We start from the raw sequence: 21,500 nt of genomic DNA, 5'->3' as shown, positions 1-21,500 counted from the left end.
CTTAAATCACAGCGCTGTTTGACTTATGGTTCAGCAAATCATCTGAGAACTTCTCCTTTTAAAGAAGGGCAGGTTTACATCTCATCTGTCTAGTGGGATTCTTCCCTGAGTCCAGGAAAGATCTAGCACCCTAACACACGTACCTCTTGCACTTAGACGCATCAAGGTAAGGTCACCTCCCCACTTCAAGCCCTCGCTCGCACACTGCCCAGCAGGAAAATAAATGCCGTGGAGAAAATGCTTCATTTCACTTAAGGGCAAAGAGAAATCAAAACCGTGGCTGGAGAGGGAGCGGGGTGAGCGACCCCCAGGATGGGGCGGGCCGCAGCCGGGGCAGGAAAGGAAGACACAATCGTACACACTCCGCACCCGGCACCCCGCGTGGCTGGATAAACAGCAGGGCCCCCAGGAAGGGCCCGCCCTGGGACCGTGGCTTTCCCTCCTCTCCTCGAAGCCATGAGGGTTAAACTGCAAGAGATCGGCTGACGGGCCAGATGGCAGAGAAACAAACAACTCCTCCCTCCCCCGACTGCCACGTGCTGCAGCCCCACGTCTGTGCCAGGAGGGCGGCTAAGCCCCCTTCTCCTGAAAAGAATGGCAACCGGGGCGGCAGCAGCCCGAGCACAAAGGATGGGGAGCAGAGCGCCGGAGGCCTAGAGGCCTCGGGAATTCACTCCTGCAAAGGTTAATTTACAAGGTGTCCCCCTTCCAGCGAGGCGGCCAGTCCAGGATGGGCCCCCCCACTCCCTCGCGGGGTTCCAATTCAGCGAAGGGGATTAAAGTGCGTGCAACAACAAGGGACCATTGTGTTCAGCTGTGAATAGAAAAGCCACACAAGGGAAGCTTCCATTTATTTCTTTATTTAAATGTTGCTCTGCAGATTTTACCAGTGCAGAGCCCCAGAGCTGAAATGTGCTCCATCCAGCACATACAAAGGAGGACTGTCTTAAAGGGGCAGCTCCCATAAACAAGCACATGGCGGCAAGGCCGCTCCGCCGCTCCCCTGCAGCCCGGAGCAGGTGCCCAGCGATCCGCCATGAAGTTCAATCGAAAAAGCAGTTCTGAGAGCAGTTTGTGCTCAGCGGGAGCACAGGCAGCCGCCTGCCACAACGCACACTCTGTCCTACATCCCCGGGAGCGTTAAAGATGTGCTTTAGGACCAAGACGTCGCTCTCCGGGGTCACCCCCCTATACCAGGTCCTGCTGCCTCGCTTTAAAACACACCCCTTGCCTTGTTTTTCCAACCATAATCATCAACCATCGCCCTTCTTATATATAGCCTCTGCCTTTCAGTGGGTAAGAGCCCACTGAATTTAAACCAGCACAGCAGGGAAATGTTCTTAAGAAGTGAGGCCAAGAATCTAGAAAGGCCCTTCCTTTTCCCCACATGTGCAGAAGGTAAACAGACAGGAGAGAACATCCTGGGCCACGTTCCCACCCAGGCCAGGGCATTGCATCCGAGTGTCCGGATGTGCTCTTGGGCCTGCAGAGCACTGGTGCCAGAAGTACCCCTGCTAATAATAATAAGCAAGGCCAAACCCTTTACAGACCTGTAAGTTTTATGAAACTGAAAACACACAGCCTGCAAAACCTAACTGCAAGCCCCAGCTAAAACAGGAGCAGCAGCGGCAAAGTGGAGGACCAAGCTTTCTCATGCCTCTCTAGAAACTGCTACCAGCTCTGGAGAGATAATACAGCTATTTACAGCTTTTGGGTTCCAGAGTGCAAATCTGGGAAACTGTCCAAGGGAGTGAAGGCAGTTTCCTTCCCTTCCACGGACTTAAAAGGTCAAAGGGCCTGCATTTACCAATCTCATACCTGTGCAGATCCTACCGGTTAGATGTCTCATGCTGCCCCACCCTATGGGGGTGAGTCATCTGGTCTCCCAGGAAATCCCAGTGACTTACAATGTGAAAGATTCAGAACAGAAAGAACTCAGGTGTTGGAAACCAACATTTAGCAAATGTTCACAAAACTCAATTCCAAGCTGATAAGATCTGGGGTCAGATCTTTACAACAGGTATAAGGACGCAACCAACATCCACGGCATCTCTCAGGTAAAGGGCAATACAGAGAGAAGGAAAATAAACAGCTGTAATGACTCAGGAATTTCATTGAAAGCCTCAAATTTACAGACAGGCCAGGCCTCAGGACAGCTGGCATGACCAGAGGGCAAGAGAGGGTAGACGGTCGGAGCATGTGGATATGACCCAAGCCCGAAACTTGGTGGCATCCATGAGCCAACAGCGCATATGTTCATGTCATACCTTTACAGAAAGTCTGCCAACTTTACAAAACCAATTACTTTTCCTTCCAACTAAGTCAAACCATGGCAATCCAGTATCATTCATTCTACCTCAAAAAGGAAGGAAATCCTGATGCCTGCTACAACATGGATGAACCTTGAGGACACTGTGCTCGGTGAAATCAGCCACAGGCTATAGTATTCCACTTCTGTGAGGTCCCCGGAGCAGCCAAACCCAGAGACAGAGTAGGATGGAGGCTGCCAGGCACTGGGGCTGGGGCTGGGGGATGGGGAGGTGGTGCTGACTGGGGAGGGAGTTCCTGTTTCACAAGATGGAAACTTCTGAAGCATGGTTGTACAACAATGTGAATATGCATAACGCTACTGGACCCGTACACTTAAAATGATAAATTTTATTTTGTGTGTACTTTACTATAATTAAAAGTAAACCAAACATACAAAAAGCCAACAGCAGTATCTTGATTTCCTGATTTCTGCTTACTGTACTCCTCTTCCATGACTGACTTATGAAGTGTTTCACCACCAGTTTATGGCCTAGGAGATTTTGGTTCTTTTTTTAAAGATTAATTGATTGATTGATGTTTAGAGAGTGAGGGAGCAAGGGGAGCAGCAGAGGGAGTGAGAATTGCAAGCACTCTGTGCTGAGCACGGAGTCCAATGCGAGGCTCAATCTCATGACACTGAGGTCATGACCTGAGCCAAAACCAAGAGTCAGACGCTCAACCTACTGAGCCACCCAGGCAGCCCCGCCTAGATTTTAAAGGAATTTGTGTACACAGCGTGGACCAGAAAGAGTTAAATTAGCATGAGGCCAGCATAACTGATACTCAACACAGAGGCCAGAGGCTCCTTCTAGCAAACTGCCAAGGCGAACATTTACTCTTCCCGTTTAAATTCTTTCCCCCACAAAAGCCACCCAGTCTCCTACCTAGGACGAAGGACAGATACATTAACTATTTTATTACCATTTTTTTTGCATCTCTAAGACAAACTCTGTCCCCACCGCTGTCTTGCAGCTGGCTCATCTAACGCCTGCCCGGATGACTCAAGCCTCCTTAGTCCAGAGGAGAGGCTAACTGGGGTTGGGGTGGGAGGGGACACCTGCTGGGGGCTTTCCCTGCCGAGGTAGTTCTGTGACCTTGGGCTAACCACCGCCTCATCCAGCCCCAACCGGAATGGGTCTGTCATCATCACAGCCCTTCTCAAATGAAAGAACATGTATGAAACAGCCACAAAGATGCCTGGCTGGCTCAGTCGGTGGAGCGTGCAACTCATGATCTCAGGGTTGTGAGTTCAAGCCCCATATTTGGTACAGAGATTACTTAAAAATAAAAGCTTTATTTAAAAAACCCCCAAACAGTCCCATAAACTGTCTTAGAAAAAAACAAGGTATTTTATCTTCTTACCTTACACACAGAAGGGAACGGACACATTTTATCTAACAAATCCTAGAACTCCAGCACTAACCAGCCAACCAAAGGGAAATGAGGTCAAATTTCAAGGTAGTAAAAGGGATGAAGTCATAAAATTGTATCCTAAAAGTTTGGTTTAGAAAAACAAAGTTAACATCTGCTTTCAATAAAAGGTAAAAACTAGGAAATAATCATTTTAAAACCTCTCCACCTTTTCTAAAGCCTGGCAGTGGTAAGATCCGATCCAGCTGGAGTTTTGCAGCAGGATTCCTTCTGGCGTTCAGACTTCCAATCTGTGTCTGCAAAGCTGTTTTTGAAAGGATCACAGGAATGGAAAGCAGGGCTGGACCAGCCCAACAGGGAGAACCATTTTCTCGCGCTGGCCTCCTTGAGACAGAGGAGAGTGCTCAGCTCTCGGGGAAAGCCTGGGAATTCCCTACCCCAGCAGACAGACCAAGTCATCTGTGCTTGCCCCTCTCTCCCGAGGGAAGGGGCTCCAGAAACGCCCCGTGCCAGCTGCCGTCTCCCACTGCACAGCTGTGCCGCCACACCCCTTTCAGTCCAGAACTGGGGCTCAGTGGGGGCTTTAACAAGTCAGTTCTCATTTAACCTGTTCCTGAAACCAATCTATGCCAGCTCTTCGTAAAGCCCTTAATTTTTTGGCACACTGAAACGCTCTCGGTCGGCCTAATCGCTGGAATGGACCCCTAGGATCAAATGAAACATGCGATTCCAACTCCTTTTCTGGACATATTGTTGGAAGGAGGGCTAACACCCCCTCCCCCAGGAATGGTTCCAAAGTAGTCAAAGAGTCCAACAGAAACTCATGGGGTGGGTCCAGAGGAGAGAGAATCACCCTGAACCTGTCCCCCTGCTTCCCGCTGTCCTATTCGTCACCTCACCGAAGCAGGGCCACCAAAATTGGCCATCGGCTTGTTCCTAAATCTCAGGCCTAGAAGAAAGCCCCCTGAACATTTGAACATCTACCCCCGATGAGCCAGTGGAAAAACCCTAGGAGGAGAGAGCAGAATGCAAAACCACAAGGCAGTCATGCAGAGAGACGCTGCCGCACGCATCGGCTCTGCTGCGGGGTGGGAGAGGCTGGCAGCAAAGCATAATAGAGCGGGATCCGCATACTCTGCGTGGTACTCTACGCGACCAGCTCGCGCGCCATCCACCGGCCTCTTACCCAAGGCGAGTCCCCTCTCCTGCAGCCCCAGCGTCCCGGCAGCCCCCGTCAAAGCCTGGGCAGCTGGCAGCTCTCCGCTTCAGAGGCCATGGTGGGCCGCCACCGCCACCCCGCCGTCCCCGGCTCCTGGGTGCTCCCACTGCCCCAGGGGGACGGAGGGGCGCAGCAAGCACGGCATGTGTGCCGGCACAGCCAGGGTACAGGAGGCAGCGAGGAAACAAAGGCCAAGTGGAAACCGAGAGTGGAGAGAGCGCCGGTCCTGGAGGGGAAGGCTGCCGGGGCAGAGCCGGCGGAGCAGGAGCTGAGCGGCCGCCGGCTGACACTTGGCGTGCGAGCTGCTGTGCTCGCTGCTGTGCTCGCTGCTGTGCTCGCCGGGCGCCGCGCAGGCAGGCGGATTTCCATGAATGCAATTACAGCGGCCCCTCCTCCTCTGCCCCCACGCACGCGGCCTCCCGGGGGAGGGCTGCACCGCTCCTGGCAGGCTGCGCTCGCTTTTCTTCACCCCCGAGAAGCAGAAGGCTGATGGCTGCCTCGCTGGGGGGATGTTAACCCTTCCTTTAGACGCCCTCTCATTACCGAGCCCAGAAACGACAGGGAGGCCCGCGGAGGGCCCCTGCAGCCCCTCCTCCTGCTCCTGCGGGACAGGGGGCAGGCAGTGACGCCGGCCAGGCTGCCCCCGTGCCCCACACAGGTGTGCTCCGGCCTTTCTAGCAGAGGGCTTGCCTTCCACTCGGTCACCAGAGGTGGCAACGTCCCATTCCAGGGCACGCTGGTTAGGAGGAGTTCGAAGGCTGACCTTGCTGGCCTCGGGGAGAATACTCTAAGTGGGCTGGTGACAAGGAACATCCCTGCAACCAGAGAGCAGCGGCTCTGAAACTTCAGGGGGCATCATCAAACACCCAGGCTTGGAGCCTCGGACCCCAAGATGTGGCTCCCACGTGAAGGTAGACCAGAAGATGACTCGAGGCCGCTCTCTGCAGGCCACTCGGGGGAACACTGCCTTTGACTAGTGAGGGAAGAGACGTAAGGTTTTAAAAACAAATGCCAAACAAGCAGGGAGGCAAAAGAGAAGCCATGACACCAGATCAGGGCTCTGTGACCTCGGTGCTGCTGACCTTCTGGTGGCTCAGTCTCCCTCACGGGGGTGTCCTGGACAATGCAGGAGGTTGAGCTGCTGATGCCAGGGCGCCTCCACCACCTCACCTCCAGATGTACAACCACAGCGTCTCCAGACACTGCCAAATGTCCCCTGGAAGGCAAAACTGCCCAGCCTGGAAACCACTGCTCCATATAAACAACAAAGGAGAGAATAAAACCAAAACATCCCAGGCCCTCCCCTGCCTTCCAGTCTGCTGTCCTTAGGAAAGTGCCGAGAGGAGGCACCCCCCGCAGGCCTGTCCCCTCCGCGCCCCTCGCCATACTAATGTGGGCTCCATGTTCTGGGGATTCCTTGTCACCAGGACAGGGTCTCCAGACCCAACCCAAATACCCCAACTCTGCAGCCCAGCCTACATTTTTTAAGAAACAGCCATAATATGAACAACTTTATTTTTGTACCAAAATGGCAGTTCTCATCTGTAAGAATCCTATCAAGTCTATGAGAAATAAGCCCTAAAATTATTTACGAATTCTTTGTCTCAGGCTGCAAATGGAAACCAGCTTTCAACAAAGGTGTAGACTGAGAACCGCACCCCACTCCTGCCATCTGCCAGGGCACCCACCTCTTGCCCGCGGTGGAAGGTCCTCCTCCTCCTGGCTCCACCAGAGCTCTCACTCCCAGCATCTCTTCACCTCCTTCTTGTTTTTAGGGGCTCTTCCTCACCATTCCTCAAGAGTTGCTGCTCACAGGGAAAACTCTGGGGTCACGGTGGCCAGGCTCCCCTCTCAGTTTACACCTGCTGGTCATCACCTAACATCTCCCCCCACGCCACCTCTCTCTGTGTCTGTATCGTGCAGTTTACCGCCTGCCAATGCAGTCCTACTACCAGGGGTTTCATCTGCCCAGTAAGATCTCATACTCTAAGTGTATAACCAGGGCTATACACTTAGCCCCTTTTTGAGGCAACATTCCTAGTTTGTTTTTTGTTTTTTGTTTTTTTAAGATTTTTAATTTATTAGAGAGAGACAGAGGCAGAGGGAGAAGTAGGCTCCATGCAGGGAGCCCGACATGGGACTCGATCCCGGGTCTCCAGGATCACACCCTGGGCCAGAGGCAGCGCTAAACCGCTGAGCCAGGGCAGCCCAGGATGGCTCAGCGGTTTAGCGCCACCTTCAGCCCGGGTCCTGATCCTGGATTCCCAGGACAGAGTCCCATATTGGGCTTCCTGCATGGAGCCTGCTTCTCCCTCTGCCTGTGTCTCTGCCTCTCTCTGTGTCTCTCATGAATAAATAAATAAATAAAATCTTTTAAAAATAAATAAATAAACCGCTGAGCCACCGGGGCTGCCCACATTCCTAGTTTTTACACAAATACAGCAGAGATTTACAAATCCCAGCAGGTGACTGCTGACCTCTCACCTCCTGTGCCAGCCCAGGTCATAACACACCAGGCTCACATACCGCACCTGCTACAACGGAGTGACCAGAGGATCTGCAGCTGGGCCCGACCTGCAGCATGTGACGCTGGGCAAAGGGTCAGCTGGAATCTGGGCCACAGGCAGCTGGGAGCAAAGCCCACAATAGTCAATTCTCAGCACGGACAGTACGACCCAAGATGTAAGCAGACAAGAAGCTCAAGGAAAAACTATCAACAGAAAGTCTGCAGCGTCCCTCCTCATGTATAAAGAAGACGGATGCGAAAACAAACAGCCCCATCATCAAGTTCATGAACTCACAGTGATCAAAGATAAAGACCATTCACAGGTGAGCTAGTCAACTCTGGAAATCCACAGAGAGAAAATAAAAGTTTTTCAAAATGATTTTGAGACTGTTAATTCAACAATCTTAAAAAAAAAAAGAAAAGGAAAAAAAAGAAAGGAAGCGTACCACCCATGAATAAGGCACCCTGTTAGCTAGTGTAGAAGGTACAGAGATCGTTACTATTCCCTTCGAAAGAAGAGAGTCAGGCAGGTACGTGCAAAGGAACTGTGGCAACAGATGCTGGGGGGTGGGACACCGTGACCATGGCGGCCACGCTGCCAGAAGGCTCCACGCAGGACCTGAGGCTGGAGTCTAGTCTGAAAGTCGGAGCCAGGAAGGAGGGGCCCCTCCAGACTGGGGAGAGTGATGGTCTTAGGGTGGAAAGGGGAGAACGTGCTGGAAACGTGGGGGAAGCTGGGGTCACACTGGGTCCCCCTGACACGAAGCCTCTGGAGTCTACGCTGGGGTTGAGTGGCAGGAGAAGCACAGGAGCACCCCAGGAAGAGCGGGGAGTGGCTGCGAGGGGCCTGAGAAAGAACAAGGACTGGAGGCTTTTCGGGGGTCACCAAGGAACAGTGACGGGGACACTCGGCACCTGTCTAATGCAGCAGAACTGGGGTTCAGAAGTCGGGGCGCAGACACGAGTGTCTTCTGCCCCTGCCAGCGCTCCCAGCCCAACCACAGCTCACATCCTGCCTCCCACCATGAGGCCTCGGCCCATGGAACCAGCCCCGGAGACCCTCCACCACGCACGCAGGGGCATCTGCACAACCTCGGAGGTGGAGCTGAATTCCAATCTTGCCATTCATCAAGGGCCCAAGCGTGAGGCCCTGCCAGACCCCGGCTGACCCAGGCAGAGAGCCTCACTCAATCTCTGCTCTGCGTCATGCGACAACCGAGACACGGAGCTTTAATAGCTGTAATCCATTCCTGATACTTAAAAGTACTTAATTTTTCTTTAGTAAAAGCTAGATGTGTAAATACTTCTCACAAGAGGCAGACACCTGTTCCCACGGAGAAGGGCCTGGAGATCTCGAGAGAGAGCTGTCGTTTCTACTCTAACCCCAAAGCAGAAAACCCCGGCTCCCAGAACCGGACACTGGCCCTTACCAGAGCCGCATGGGGTCCCAGGAAGGGTTTCTGAAGTCTGACAAAGGGCTGGAGGCGCCAGCCTGGGCACCCGCCTTCTGCATCACAGCAGGTCTCAGTGGCCACTCCCAGGCAGGGCAACACCAAGATGGGGCCTCCTCACAGCGCCTGGCAGGCCAGGGCCGTATGCATTCTGCTTGGAGAGGTTGCTCTCGGAGTCCTCTACCTCCGGCTCTTTGCAGAGGGCAAGGCTGAGCTGGGGGGCGGTGCAGCAGGGAGGACAGCCAGGAGGCGGTGGCAGGAAGCAGACAAAGCTTAGTTCCACGTTCTCTGCCCTTCAAGCCCTGGGGTGGCACTTCTCCCTCTGCAACATGAGCTCAGGAGGTGAGTGACCCACAAGAGGGTGGGGGCTTGGCTATAAATTCCTGACACCAGGAAGGTTTCCGGTGGCCTCCCTCTAGTACAAACTGATCCTCACCTCTCGGCTGTTATCCTGGAGAGTATGATGCGATTGGTTTCCCTGGACAAATTCCCTTCCACCCCAAGCCCCCAAAGCCAGCATGGCCACTGTGACAGGGCCGGCCTCTTCGTAAGGGCAGGAGAGTCACCAGGAAAAGAAAAGGAGACGTGGGCAGAGGTTGGAAGACCCAAACAGGGTAAGGTCTCTCCTCGGTGTGTATGTCCCAGTTTCTAAAAATACTATGTACATCACCAACAAGATTTTTACAGAAATGATATAAGTAAAGTAATATTAAAGCTCTTAGGAGGGACGCCCAGGTGGCTAGCAGCTGAGCATCTACCTTCGACTCAGGGTGTGATCCTGCAGTCCCAAGATCGAGTCCCACACTAGGCTCCCTGCATGAAGCCTGCTTCTCCCTCTGCCTGTGTCTCTCTCTGTGTCTCTCATGAATAAATAAATAATTTTTTTTAAAAAGCTCTTAGGAAAAAAAAATGTATATATGGTTAGTTCAGAAAAGTATGAAGGAGGAAAAAGGTGATGTGAGGGAGTCACCCCTGGAGATGGACGTGTGTGAAGCTCGCTGATGGGGACACTCTAGAGATGCCAACACACCTGCTGGTACTTCAGGTCACAGGGTCTCAGGAAGAGAAGACACATAAATATAAAGAAAGGTGGGATTTCCAGCCCATGGTGGTGGTGCAATAAAGCCAGCCAGCTGTCGGGGAGAAGACTAAGTGGAGTTGCCCACCTTATTTATATCAAGATAAATTCTAGCTGCGTCACAGATTTTAATGTAGAGAAAGAAATCATAAACACTCTAGAATAAAGCATGGATTAACATGGTCATGATCTTTGGAAAGTGTGTTTCCCAGATTAAAATGAAAAGCTGCTGAGGGGAAAATGAAGCCCTAGCAGCTAAAGGTAAGCAGCCGGATAACAAATATGCAAAGCATGGGCCAAGGGTTAACTTCTTTAATTCACAAGGAGAGCAGCATGAAGCCCAGCAGGACAAACACGACTGGCAAAGGACACGAAGGCAGATGCAAGAGAAAAACACACATGGCCAGACATGGAAAGATGCTTGAACTCTCCAAAAACAAAAAAATCTAAAACATGCCAATTAAAACACGAACACCATACAGCCCTCCAATGGTCCAGCAGAAATTACACGTCTGATGACAGAGGAGACCCCGACGACAGCGTGGGGACACACAGGTGGCCGGGGGCGTGGAACCCTGCACAGCCTCTCTGCCGTACCAAAGCCTAAAAGCCACGTTCCTTTCCATTCAGCACTTCCATTTAAGAACTTACCCAACCCACATCCTCCAGAAATTGCAGTTGTTGTTGTTTTTTTTTTTTTTTTAAGAAATTGCAAAATTTAAAAACTACTTAAACACAATGTGGTCACAAGAAAGGAGGAGCTGATTTGTGAGTGCTCATCTAGAAAATTCTCGAAGACCTGCTCTGTGTAGTGGCAACCACGGAACAGCAGGTGCGGGCGAGAAGGACACGCGGGAGGCTGGCCGCGGAGCGTCCTCAGAGGCTGGGGGCCTGGACGGCTCATGTCCAACCTCTCTGTGTATCTGGATCCACAACTACAGCAACGTTTCACGTCAACGTTTCTATCCACACAAAATACAGAAACACCAGCAGTCGTTTACCCCAAAATATCTGCTCAGGTTGATGCCTAAATATTTCTTTTGTGGAAAATGCACACTTGGACTCTGCTCTCCTGCCTTCCCAGCGCCCGCCGTGCCCACAGCACCCTGCCGCCCTTTCCCACGTGGGCCACGGCTCGAGTCTATGCACCAGAGTCCCGAACGCTCAACGGAAGGTACGAGGGGAGAGAGACTTAGGACACCGGAGAGAAAGGAGACGCAGAAGAGCCACAGACTCGGAAAACAAATTCACCGACTCGTCCTCAGGTCAGCAGGTGACCTGGCGGGACTGCCCTGTGCAGGAAGGCCAAGGCTCCTTTCCTTTCTTTTCTTTTCTGTTCTGTTCTTTTCTTTTTTTTCTTTTCTTTTCTTTTCTTTTTTTTTTCTTTTTTTTTTTTAAGATTTTATTTATTGAGCAGCCCTGGTGGCTCGGTGGTTTGGCCCCACCTTCAGCCCAGGGCATGATCCTGGAGACCCGGGATCGAGTCCCACGTCAGGCTCCCTGCACGGAGCCTGCTTCTCCCTCTGCCTGTGTCTCTGCCTCTCTCTCTCTCTATCTCTCTCTCTCTCTGTCTCTCATGAATAAATAAAATCTATAAAAAATATTTAAAAAAAAGATATTTATTTACTAATGAGAGACACAGAGACAGAGAGGCAGAGACACAGGAGGCAGAGAGAGAGGCAGAGAGAGAAGCAGGCTCCATGCAGGGAGCCCGACGGGGGACTTGATCCCGGGTCTCCAGGATCACGCCCTGGGCCAAAGGCAGCGCTAAACCGCTGAGCCACCCAGGTGTCCCCAGAGGTTCCTTTCTTAAAGAAGAGGGGGCATTGGGGTGGGTGCCGACCCCCAGCAGAGCTGCCCTGCCGGTCTCCGCATCCCCCAGCGTGTCACCCGCAGCCACGGAGCCGGGCACAGCATGTCCTTGGGGGGCACATGTGGGTGGTCACAGATCGCCAGGCCCCAGCATTCCTCTCGAACGTGAGCTCCCAGCTGAGCCTGATGTCCCTTGACGACGACGCCCGGTGGCAGAGCCGACCGGGCTAGCCCGGTCCCTGCGGGGGCTGTCCGAGTCCGAGACCACACTGCGTTTAGCGACCATCCCAGCTGCGGCTCCTCAGAGGGCAAACAGGAGAGGCCGGCAGCTCCAAGAGTCTGTTTCCAACAAGGAAATCTCAGAAGAGCAGCAGGGGTGAGAAGGATGCGAAGTCAGTCACGCTGCCCCGTGAGGGGAAAGTGAGAACCGGACACCTTAAAACATTTCCGGAAGGTCTAGCCCTCCATCCCTCAACCAGCAGCAAACTGCATGCAGGTTCTACAGCCCCCTCCACAAACATACTCCGGTGAAGCTTCCAGAACCACAGAGAGGGCGAGAGGGCTGTGGACAACTGGAATGTCTCCCGTTTCCTAGGCCTTGCCCTCGCCTCCCCTGACCAGTCTGTATACTGATGAGGGCTCGTAAGGCCCAGACCTGGGCACGCCAAGACCCATAATCTGTGCCTTTTCTTTCTACCAATGCTGGCTCCTGAGACGATCCCACCCGCCTGCTGGACCCGGGGCCCTGACCGCTTCCGTATTCTGTAACGAGGGAACTCAGGAAGCTGCGGAAAGTCTCAGGCAACAGATAAAGGTCCTCTTTTTCAGAGGAGCAGAATCCAAACCTTGTTTCTGCTCACCCTCTTAAAAAAAAAAAAAAAAAAAAAGAGCAGTTCTGATCCTCTTATGACGACAGTGTGAGCATTTGTCGCTGGTGTGCTCACAGGAGGGCCTACGAAATTCAGACCAGAGCGAGTCCCCTTCAACACCTGTCCCAGCAGATGGTGGTGATGCAGGTCCGAGGGGAAGCCCTCCTGCCTAAAATAACAACGTAACCATTTTGATTTTGCAAAACACAAACTCAATTCAGGAGGAAGGGAGTGAGAAACATCTGTGGGAATATTAATTTCTAGTTATGGCACGTTAGCGTCGCCTCTGCCTGCACGCCTCACGCTGAGCAGTCTTGGCCAATGCGAGGCTGGCACGGTCACAGGAAAGAGCAGGGGATCAGGGGTAGCGTTCTAGACGCCACCTGAGAACCCAACATCCTAGCGGAGGGGCATGCTACTTAATTCTATCCCACGCATCTTCCTAGAAATAACAGAATTTTACACTCACATAGAATCTCACAGTTTAAAATGTTTCTTTTTCATTTCCCTTTTTTCTTGGACTAGACAACAAAATCCAGCTATGAACCCTGTGTATTTCCTGACCATGAACCGGGCACTGTTACCTCCAGTTTTACAGCCGACGTAGGACTCAGTATAAACCCTCTACCAACAGACCCCATTCAAACTCGCGGAGTCCTTAGCTCTTTATTTTCTCTTACTGGAATAACCAAATTCACTTCAGCTCAGCATGTATTGAGCATCTGCATGTGCCCATCCTGTGCTCGGAGCTCAGACTAAAATAGCTCTGGCCCTGCCCGGCACAGAACATGAAGGCCAGAGGGGGAGGCGCGGGGGCCTGCACTCAGCACCTGCAGCCACAGTGGCCATGCACACTCGGACGACACCCAGGGACGCCAAGAGGCTCTGAGAGGCCAAGTGTCTGAACCAGGACTTGGGAAGGCAAATGGGAGTCCCCAAGTGGAGAAGCCGAAACCCAGGTGGACGCATATACCAAGCAGGGCAAGAAGGCCGGGAACTGGCTGGGTGCCAGGGGACAGGGCGCACACCTGGGGTCGGGGCACCCGACAGGCCTGGGCAGGCACCGGGAGAGGGCCCGGCATTGGCTTGCAAGGGCCTCAGTTCCACAGGCCACCAGCCCGAAGGAAAGGTTCGAGGGCAAATCAAGGGGGACTAAGCATTGAAAAGGTCAGACGAAGTCGCTGGAAGCCAACCTCAGGCAGTGAAGACACTGCTGGCTTCTCACTTACACTCGCCTCCAGACCGCTGAACGGAAACCGAGGAGCGCCGGCCCCACGTATGGACAGGGGCAAAACGCGTTTTTAATTTCCAGGTTTGGATTTGAGGGGAGTGCAGCAGGCAAAGATCTTACTTCTTGGAGGCATTTTCAAAGCCCCCACGGACCCTTGAATAGGTGTGCTCTTTGGGTCCTAGGAGCCTAGTAAAGGCGGCTCTATGAGGAGCACAGGCTGCCACTCACCTCTCCCCTCCCTCCGGGATCTTGGGGACCTACCAGAGTCAAGTCCCCGTGCTCCCTTCACTTTTATGTCTGCCTGAATGCCACTTCTACATCTCATCCTGATCCCTACAGGACCTGTTTTAGCAGCAGTTAAAGGGCAATGCTGGCCTCCCTGGTCCCAAACAGACAACAGGACAAAGCGCTCCAGGGAGGGGTGAGGGAAACAAGCGCAGCAGTTCCTGATGGTGACTCATTCCAAGCAAAGGGCTCTCAGCACAGAGACTCCCAGCCCTAAATGATGCCCCACTCTCCCCGCACACAGTGAGCGGTCCACGTTGGATGTTAGGGCCTCCAGGACAGCTGGAGGCCAATGGCAGGGGACCCTCTGAGTCAGCCTCTCGACGACTATTTAACGGGGCTTCCTCAGAGGTCTGAGGCCAGGCTCCCCAGGGAGGACCAGCAGCACGCGAGGATGAAAACGCAGCACGGTGACTGGCGGTCACTGTCTGGCCAGGCCAGGCTCACAGCCACTGTCCCAAATCCTCACTAAAGTGTCCTCTTCCTCTTTCAAAACAAGAAACCTAGGCTACTGTGGACTCACCTTCCAGATACAACAGTTCCCCTTTGGGGGGGGGGGTTCAACGCTAAGCTAGAACTTGCCTCTCTTTATCGTCCCCCCTCAAATGCGAAGTGTTATTACAAACAGCTCTATGCCCCTCTCTCCCAAAGTCCTTCACCGTGCACAGCTTTCCAAGTCACCCCGTGTATATGGTCCAAGACCACCTGCACTTAGAGGTGGAACTCGAAAATGTATTTTATAGTGAATCGAAAAGGAAAAGCAGAAAAAGCCCCCCAAAACTTGTTTTAACTTTCCCAAAATCTGCTTTGAAATATAGCGTCATATTTATTTCAAAATTATTCCTATAATTCATTACTAACTACAAAGAGCATACATTTTCCTGCTTCGTCTTACGGCATAAAAACATGGCCATCTGGCGTGGGCACCACAAAAAATACGCATATCCACGCACAAAACTACCGTGACTTTGGAGCGTCTGAAAGCCCTGGCTCACGGGGCTCTCATACAGCTTTTACAGGATCCTTAGGGATTTAAAAGCCACCAAGTTTCTTATCCCTTCCTTCGAGCTTCCCTGTTTACAGTGTGGGTGTGGAGAGGATGAAGGAAGTTTACAGACCCTGCAGGGCCTCCACCGGTCTTTACCAACACCGAAAGAGGAAGATCAAATTAACTCTGTATATTCCCTTTGATTCTTTTTGTTTAATGAAGCCGGATGCCTCACTGGTGCTGCCAACCTGGGCTCTAATGCCCATACATTCTCATGGTCACACTCATTCTGGGTACGTGCAGCCCCCACCCCCCCACCCTGAGCTCCTGGCGGACTATTACTCAGAGTCAGGAAACACAGACAGTCACTGCGGAGAAGAACCGAGGGTGGATCTTTACTGAGAAGGACAGACTGTGGCGGGGGGAAGAGCGCGAGTCTTTGGTTGAAAAACGCACTGAGTTGGGACACCTGGGGGCTCAGTGGTTGAGTGTCTGCCTTCGGCTCGGGTCCTGATCCTGGAGTCCCGGGATCGAGTCCCGCGTCTGGCTCCCCGCAGGGAACCTGCTTCTCCCTCTGCCTGTGTGTCTCATGAATAAATAAAATCTTTTTAAAAAAGATTAAAAAATATACACAGAGTTGCACACGCGCGCGCAAGCCTCAGCTCCCTGACCACTAACACTGGCCCTCTCCAGTTCTCCTGAAAACGCCGGGAGAAGCCAGAGTGGGCGCTGCTGCTGCTCCTCCCCGAAAGGCAGTAAAACTGCCATCACAGGACGTCACGGAGCGAGCAAGAGCCGTAACGGCCCCCTCCGGGCACCCAGGCGGGACTGGACTCACCAGGCTCCTCTGCGGTTTTAAGGACCATCTTCGCCGACACAGCGGGCCCCTGACGTGGCTGGAGGTTGTCGGAGGTTGTTCTACGAAGAGCCAAGAACCGCCGGAGCAAAGTTTCCCTGGCAGGAGGGCTGGGTGGGGCCGGGAACCCCTGTGGGCGGCTCAGCACCCCTCCCCTCGGCTCCCCAACCAATGAGCCTCCGGCCCCAGAGCGTCAGGGCCGCCACCCAGTTCACCCAGTTCCTGAAGTCAAGCCCGAGCAGCTCCCAGAGTTAACCGGCCCCTCCCTGGAAGCGCTCGGCCAGGCCTTCGGCTTCCAGGGCTTCCAGGGCTTCCAGGGCTTCCACGGAGGAGCAGCAGAGCCAGCCGTCGCTCCTCTCCGCTCAGGGGCACTTGCTGAGAATAGAGCCGCGCGGAGCCCGGAGCTCTCCCAGCAGCGAACAGCACATTTCCGAAGAGAATGACTAAGAGATCACGATCGTCACCGTGTGCTGTGAGGTCACAGGCTAAAAGGGGAAGGCAGATTTCCGAGGGGAAAAAGAATTCCAAGGGCAACACTTCCAATAGAAGTTCAATTTTATCTCCGTTCTATTTTCTACTGCGCCGTACCACGCTGTTCGTTTCCGCATACTCTTATTACACGATTCTTTTAAAAAAAGATTTTATTTATTTATTCATGAGAGACACAGAGAGAGAGAGAGAGAGGCAGAGACACAGGCAGAGGAGGGAGAAGCAGGCTCCACACAGGGAGCCCGACGTGGGACCCGATCCCGCGACCCCAGGATCACGCCCTGGGCTGAAGGTGGCGCTAAAACCGCTGAGCCTCCCAGGGATCCCCACATACTCTTATTACAGTCCCAAATCACGTGTGTTGTTGACATCAGATTGACAGTAACTAGGGGGAGAGCCTTAATCCCATCACCCAGGGATAAACACTGAGGAAATTTTGGTATATTTTTATATTCTTCCGGATTTTTGCTCTGGGCACTATGCTCCTTCGGTCTCTGCCCTCACTCCATCCCTGTGTATACACCATATACAAGTATGCCTTTGTCTCTCCATGTATCTCACATATATTCAAATACTTCTAACACTCATGTCGTGTAAAATATAAAAGTACTTATCTCTCTCAAGAGGCATTTATATTATCTCAAGAGATAAGTATATATAGAGAAATAACGAATATCTATAAAGAAATAATATACAGAGAAACAAAAATTAAATAGTTTACATGCTGTTTTATAACCAGCCATTTTTCACTGATAACATTTCTCCATGACCATAAATGGAGATTTATTACATTTTTTTATTATCCATGATACAGAGTATTTAACCAATTGCCTCCTATAAGACTTTTAAGTGGTTTCAAATTCTCCCGCCAATCTCAACAGCCATATGCACACACTCTGGCACATCTTTGATCATCCCTTGAGCAAACATTCTCAGAGCAGAGCTGCCGGATCTAGATACAGGCTCCGTGTGTTCACAGGAGGGACTACAAGGTCCCTGCCTGTTATTTCTACTTACATGTGACCAATACAACAATGGGTGCCTAGGGCATCATCACTACATCATCACTACCATTTCCTGGGTGCTCGCCTTGTGCCCATGGCTGACTCATCTAATCCCGAGAGCACCCTTGAGGGGTTCTCTTCAGCCCCAATTCGTGGAAGGGGACACCAAAGCCCAGAGGCGTCACCCGGCTTGCCCAAAGTCTGAAACCTGACACCGCACCAAGGTGTCTGGCAGCAAGGCCCAGGCTCTGGCTGGCTCCAGCACCAGACCCCCGAGCCCCTCCTCCCGCTAGTCCTGGTGGTGAGGGCGCCAGCAGGTGCACAGGAGGCCTGGACCGGCTGTCCTGAGGCTGGGCTCGCACACGTCTACAGCAAGACACCAGAGTGCGGCTTCCGGTCACACTCTGGATGTGGCCACAGGTGCCTTAAGGGCAGCGGCCTCGGCCCACAGTTTCCCTTCTTGCCTAATAAAAAATAAATATAGACACGTATATTTTTAAAAACCACCTTGTTTTGCAGAGGCAACTGACAGAAACCCAACTTCTTATCTTTAGTTCAGTATGTTAAAATCAGAGTTCATGCTTTCTCCTTTGTGTCCCCGTCGGCAACAGGTGCCAGGTCAAGTCCTGTCCAGGCCCATTTCAAAACCTCAGTTTAGGAATCCCTGGGTGGCTCAGAGGTTTGGCGCCTGCCTTTGGCCCAGGGAGTGATACTGGGGTCCTGGGATCGAGTCCTGTGTCGGGTTCCCTGCATGGAGCCTGCTTCTCCCTCTGCCTGTGTCTGCCTCTGCCTCTCTCTCTCTCTCTCTCTGCCTCTCATTAATGAATAAATAAAATCTTTTTTTTTTTTAATTTTTATTTATTTATGATAGTCACAGAGAGAGAGAGAGAGGCAGAGACATAGGCAGAGGGAGAAGCAGGCTCCATGCACCGGGAGCCCGACGTGGGATTCGATCCCGGGTCTCCAGGATCGCGCCCTGGGCCAAAGGCAGGCGCTAAACCGCTGCGCCACCCAGGGATCCCGAATAAATAAAATCTTAAAAAAAAAAAAAACCCTTCAGTTTATTCCCAAATCTGCATGTCTACCCGCTGGTGCCAGGGCCGATCTCTGATGCCAATCCCAACTTTTAAGGGGACAGGTCACTTCTACTTTCCACCCACTGCCGAGCAGTGGAGCGCCTCTCAGGAACAGATGGCGCTGGGCATAGGCACGTACTGCCTTCACAGGCCCTGCCCACATCTGCCTCTTCCCTGACAGGACGAACTCCATTTCTGCAAGTCTGAGCAGCAAGAAACAGCTTCTCAGTGACTGGAGCCGACACCGACCTGATGACTAGTGGTGGGGATGATCTTTTCAAATTTGCGGTATTTCTTCTTCTTTGAACTGCTTCTTCATCTTTTTTACCCATTTTCCTATTGGTTATCCTTCCTTACTGGTTTGTAGATTACAAATTCTTTGTAGTAAATGTTGCAACCTTTTTTCACAACCCATCACTTGTTTTGCCAGCAGTTGCGGCATCTTTGCCTTCCAGAAGCTTCTACGTGTTACAAGCAGGTCTGTGATCTCTTCCTCCATCGGCTTCTCTCAGCATTCACCAAGCACCAGAGTGTTGGGCACTGCAGAGTGCCAGGTACCGGAGGTGCACCAGACGACCGCAGCACCTTCCCTCACGACGCTTACACTCCACTGGGAGCTGGGAAGGGCAGGGCATCAAGGAGCAAAATACACGTACATTGGAAGACACATGCTACGTGGGGCTGGGGCAGGCACGGGGTCACAGATGGCTGCTCCTGGCCGGGGCAGCTGGGGCAGAGCCAACGGCGCCAGGAGGGGAAGGCAAGGCAGGAGGGGTAGGGAGGTTGGGGAGGGCTGTCGAGGGCCTCGTGGGCTATTTTAAGGACTGGTTTCCACTGTGGATAAGACAGGGAGCCAATGCCAGGGGCTGGAACAAAGTGGAGGACCTGATTTCCTTCGTGATGATAGCACTCCGATAGCCCACCCTGCAAGAGATGATCACGGCTTACACAGAAAGTGATAGGATTCCTGTTCTATTCACTTCTAAGGCAGAGCCAAGGACTCACCAATGGATTCCACGTGGGTATGAAAGAAGTCAAGGATGGCCCGAGCCCTCTGACCTGGGCAGGTAGAAGAATGCAGATGCCACCTCCCAGGTGGCAGGCTGCCAACAGGGCCCCTGCCCCATGGCACAGGGCATGCCTCAGCCTCCCCACCCGTCCTGCCCTGCTGCTCTGGACCTCATGATCTTCCGCTCTGCCTCACTCCTTGCTAGGCTGCCCAGTTCATGTCTCAAAAGAGGGATTCTAAATGGCTCACACAGTATCCACCATCCCTGTGTGGAGAGAGCGAGCCATCCAAGTCAGGTTCTTGTCCCAGTTCTGGAAGGCTGTCCATGGGGAGCATGCCCGGGCACACCCAGCAGGGCACCACACCACCTTCTGTGTGATCATCTCTCCTCCAAAGCTAGTGCAACAAATAACACTTAAAAAAAAGGAAGTAGTGAATGAAGAGGCATGTCTCCTGTTCCTTAAAATAGAAGTTTAACTACTAAAGCACCAAATTATATGACTGACTCACTCATAAGGAAAGTGACTTCATAACACATCATCCAGGTCTTGGGACATTTCTCACATTGCAAGTGGGTGCTACTTATCACGTCAGCCAATCGGCATAAAACCGGGCCTTCCTGGGCGAACAGAAACAAATTACCGCCCTACTCAACCAGGCACAGCTCCAGCATCAATCCCAAAGAGAATAAGATTGTAACACAGCTCTTTAAACGGAAGCTGTGCCCAAGTTCAAAGGACACTGTGATACCCTAGAACAATGGCACACTACAAAAGCAGGACACTGACCCAGGCCTCAGAGCCATCTGAGTGATGATATGGAAGACAGAGGAACTGGCCCAGGCCCCCCAATAAGCATTAAATCAACAAAGTGAACCACCAGCTACTCATATTAAAATCCTACATAAGGGCGGTTAGATTGCAAGTGTTTTGACTCAAGACATTTTATATTTTCAATTAATAAAATACCTTAGATTGCCTTAATCCTTCACCCCAGCCTCATCTTTGGTGACAGGTAAAAATGTGCAAATGTGTAATGGTTTAAAATGACCCAGGGGAAAATGTACATGAATATTCATGTAACATTCGGGGAGGTTTTTTTTCCTTAGCAAGATACCTACACATCACCATAGTCCCAAGGAGACAGGGCACACTCAAAGGGGGAGTGTGGACAGTTACTGAGAGACTGTCCACAAAGGTAAGGGCGGAGTCCGGGGAGGCTCTCAAGCCTCAGTGAAGCACCCCAGGGTGATCAGGACTGAGCGCCCTACCCACCTGCGGTCTGCGGGAGGCGGCGGCCGGCTGCAGGGGCTACCGGACAGGCCCTGGGACAGGGCCCGGATAACCCTCAGCCACCATGCAGGGAGAAGACCCCCTGACCTCATTCTCCTCGGACTCTCCAGCCTCCTGGACAGATCCAGTGGAGGCCAGCAGGCAGGGCAGCCTCCACAACAGCAGGACGGAGAGGGCCGACGGCACAGGCGGGGGGCTGCACGCCAAGGCACGAGCTCCAGGAGCCACTCGGCAGGGTAAGGACGTCTGCGACGGCCCCATCCGCTGCCTCGAGGTCTCAGCTCCTCATCATAGCTCCAAGACCCTCCTGGATGCGACCCCACTGCCCCCCCAGGCTTTTCTTACCCCTCGTGTCTAGTGTTTCCTCTTTAACCAAAATAACGTGCACACATCACATAAAAAAACAAACAGTACCTATGGCTTAAAACAGCAACCCACAGTTTCCTGCCCAACTGCAGCCCCCACGCTCGCATCCTGCTCCGTGGAGGTAGGCTCCTTCAGCTCTCTGTTCTGCTGATTACCTCCCTGCTTCCACACATCACAAGCACACTACCTGCTCCCGAGTCCTCAATTCTGGGCAGCAACTGCCTGCCATGGAAGAGGAAGACTCAGCTCTGACCCCCACCCTCCCCGCCCTGACACACGCTCCGTACA

The 21,500-nt window shown here is 52.5% G+C and overlaps 1 protein-coding gene across 7 annotated transcripts in view; it reads right to left on the bottom strand.

Annotated features, from left to right (window-relative positions):
• Window positions 1-21,500, bottom strand: part of CYTH1 (cytohesin 1) — a 77,824-nt gene that overhangs the window by 24,428 nt on the left and 31,896 nt on the right. Inside the window, exon 1 of one of the 7 annotated variants that reach the window (XM_025468184.3) lies at window positions 15,959-16,415. The exons of 5 other annotated variants lie outside the window; for them this stretch is intronic. In XM_025468184.3, coding sequence (XP_025323969.1) covers window positions 15,959-15,986 — 28 coding nt within the window. In that variant the 5' untranslated portion in view covers window positions 15,987-16,415. Of the gene's footprint in view, window positions 1-4,867; window positions 5,239-15,958; window positions 16,416-21,500 lie in introns of those variants that run through there. One more of the 7 variants, XM_025468186.3, reaches the window with a different exon arrangement.

The sequence above is a fragment of the Canis lupus genome, chromosome 9 (assembly GCF_003254725.2).
Source record: "Canis lupus dingo isolate Sandy chromosome 9, ASM325472v2, whole genome shotgun sequence".
Lineage (NCBI taxonomy): Eukaryota > Metazoa > Chordata > Mammalia > Carnivora > Canidae > Canis > Canis lupus.
Note: the sequence above shows the minus strand (reverse complement) of the source record. Positions and strands in the feature narration are given on the sequence as shown.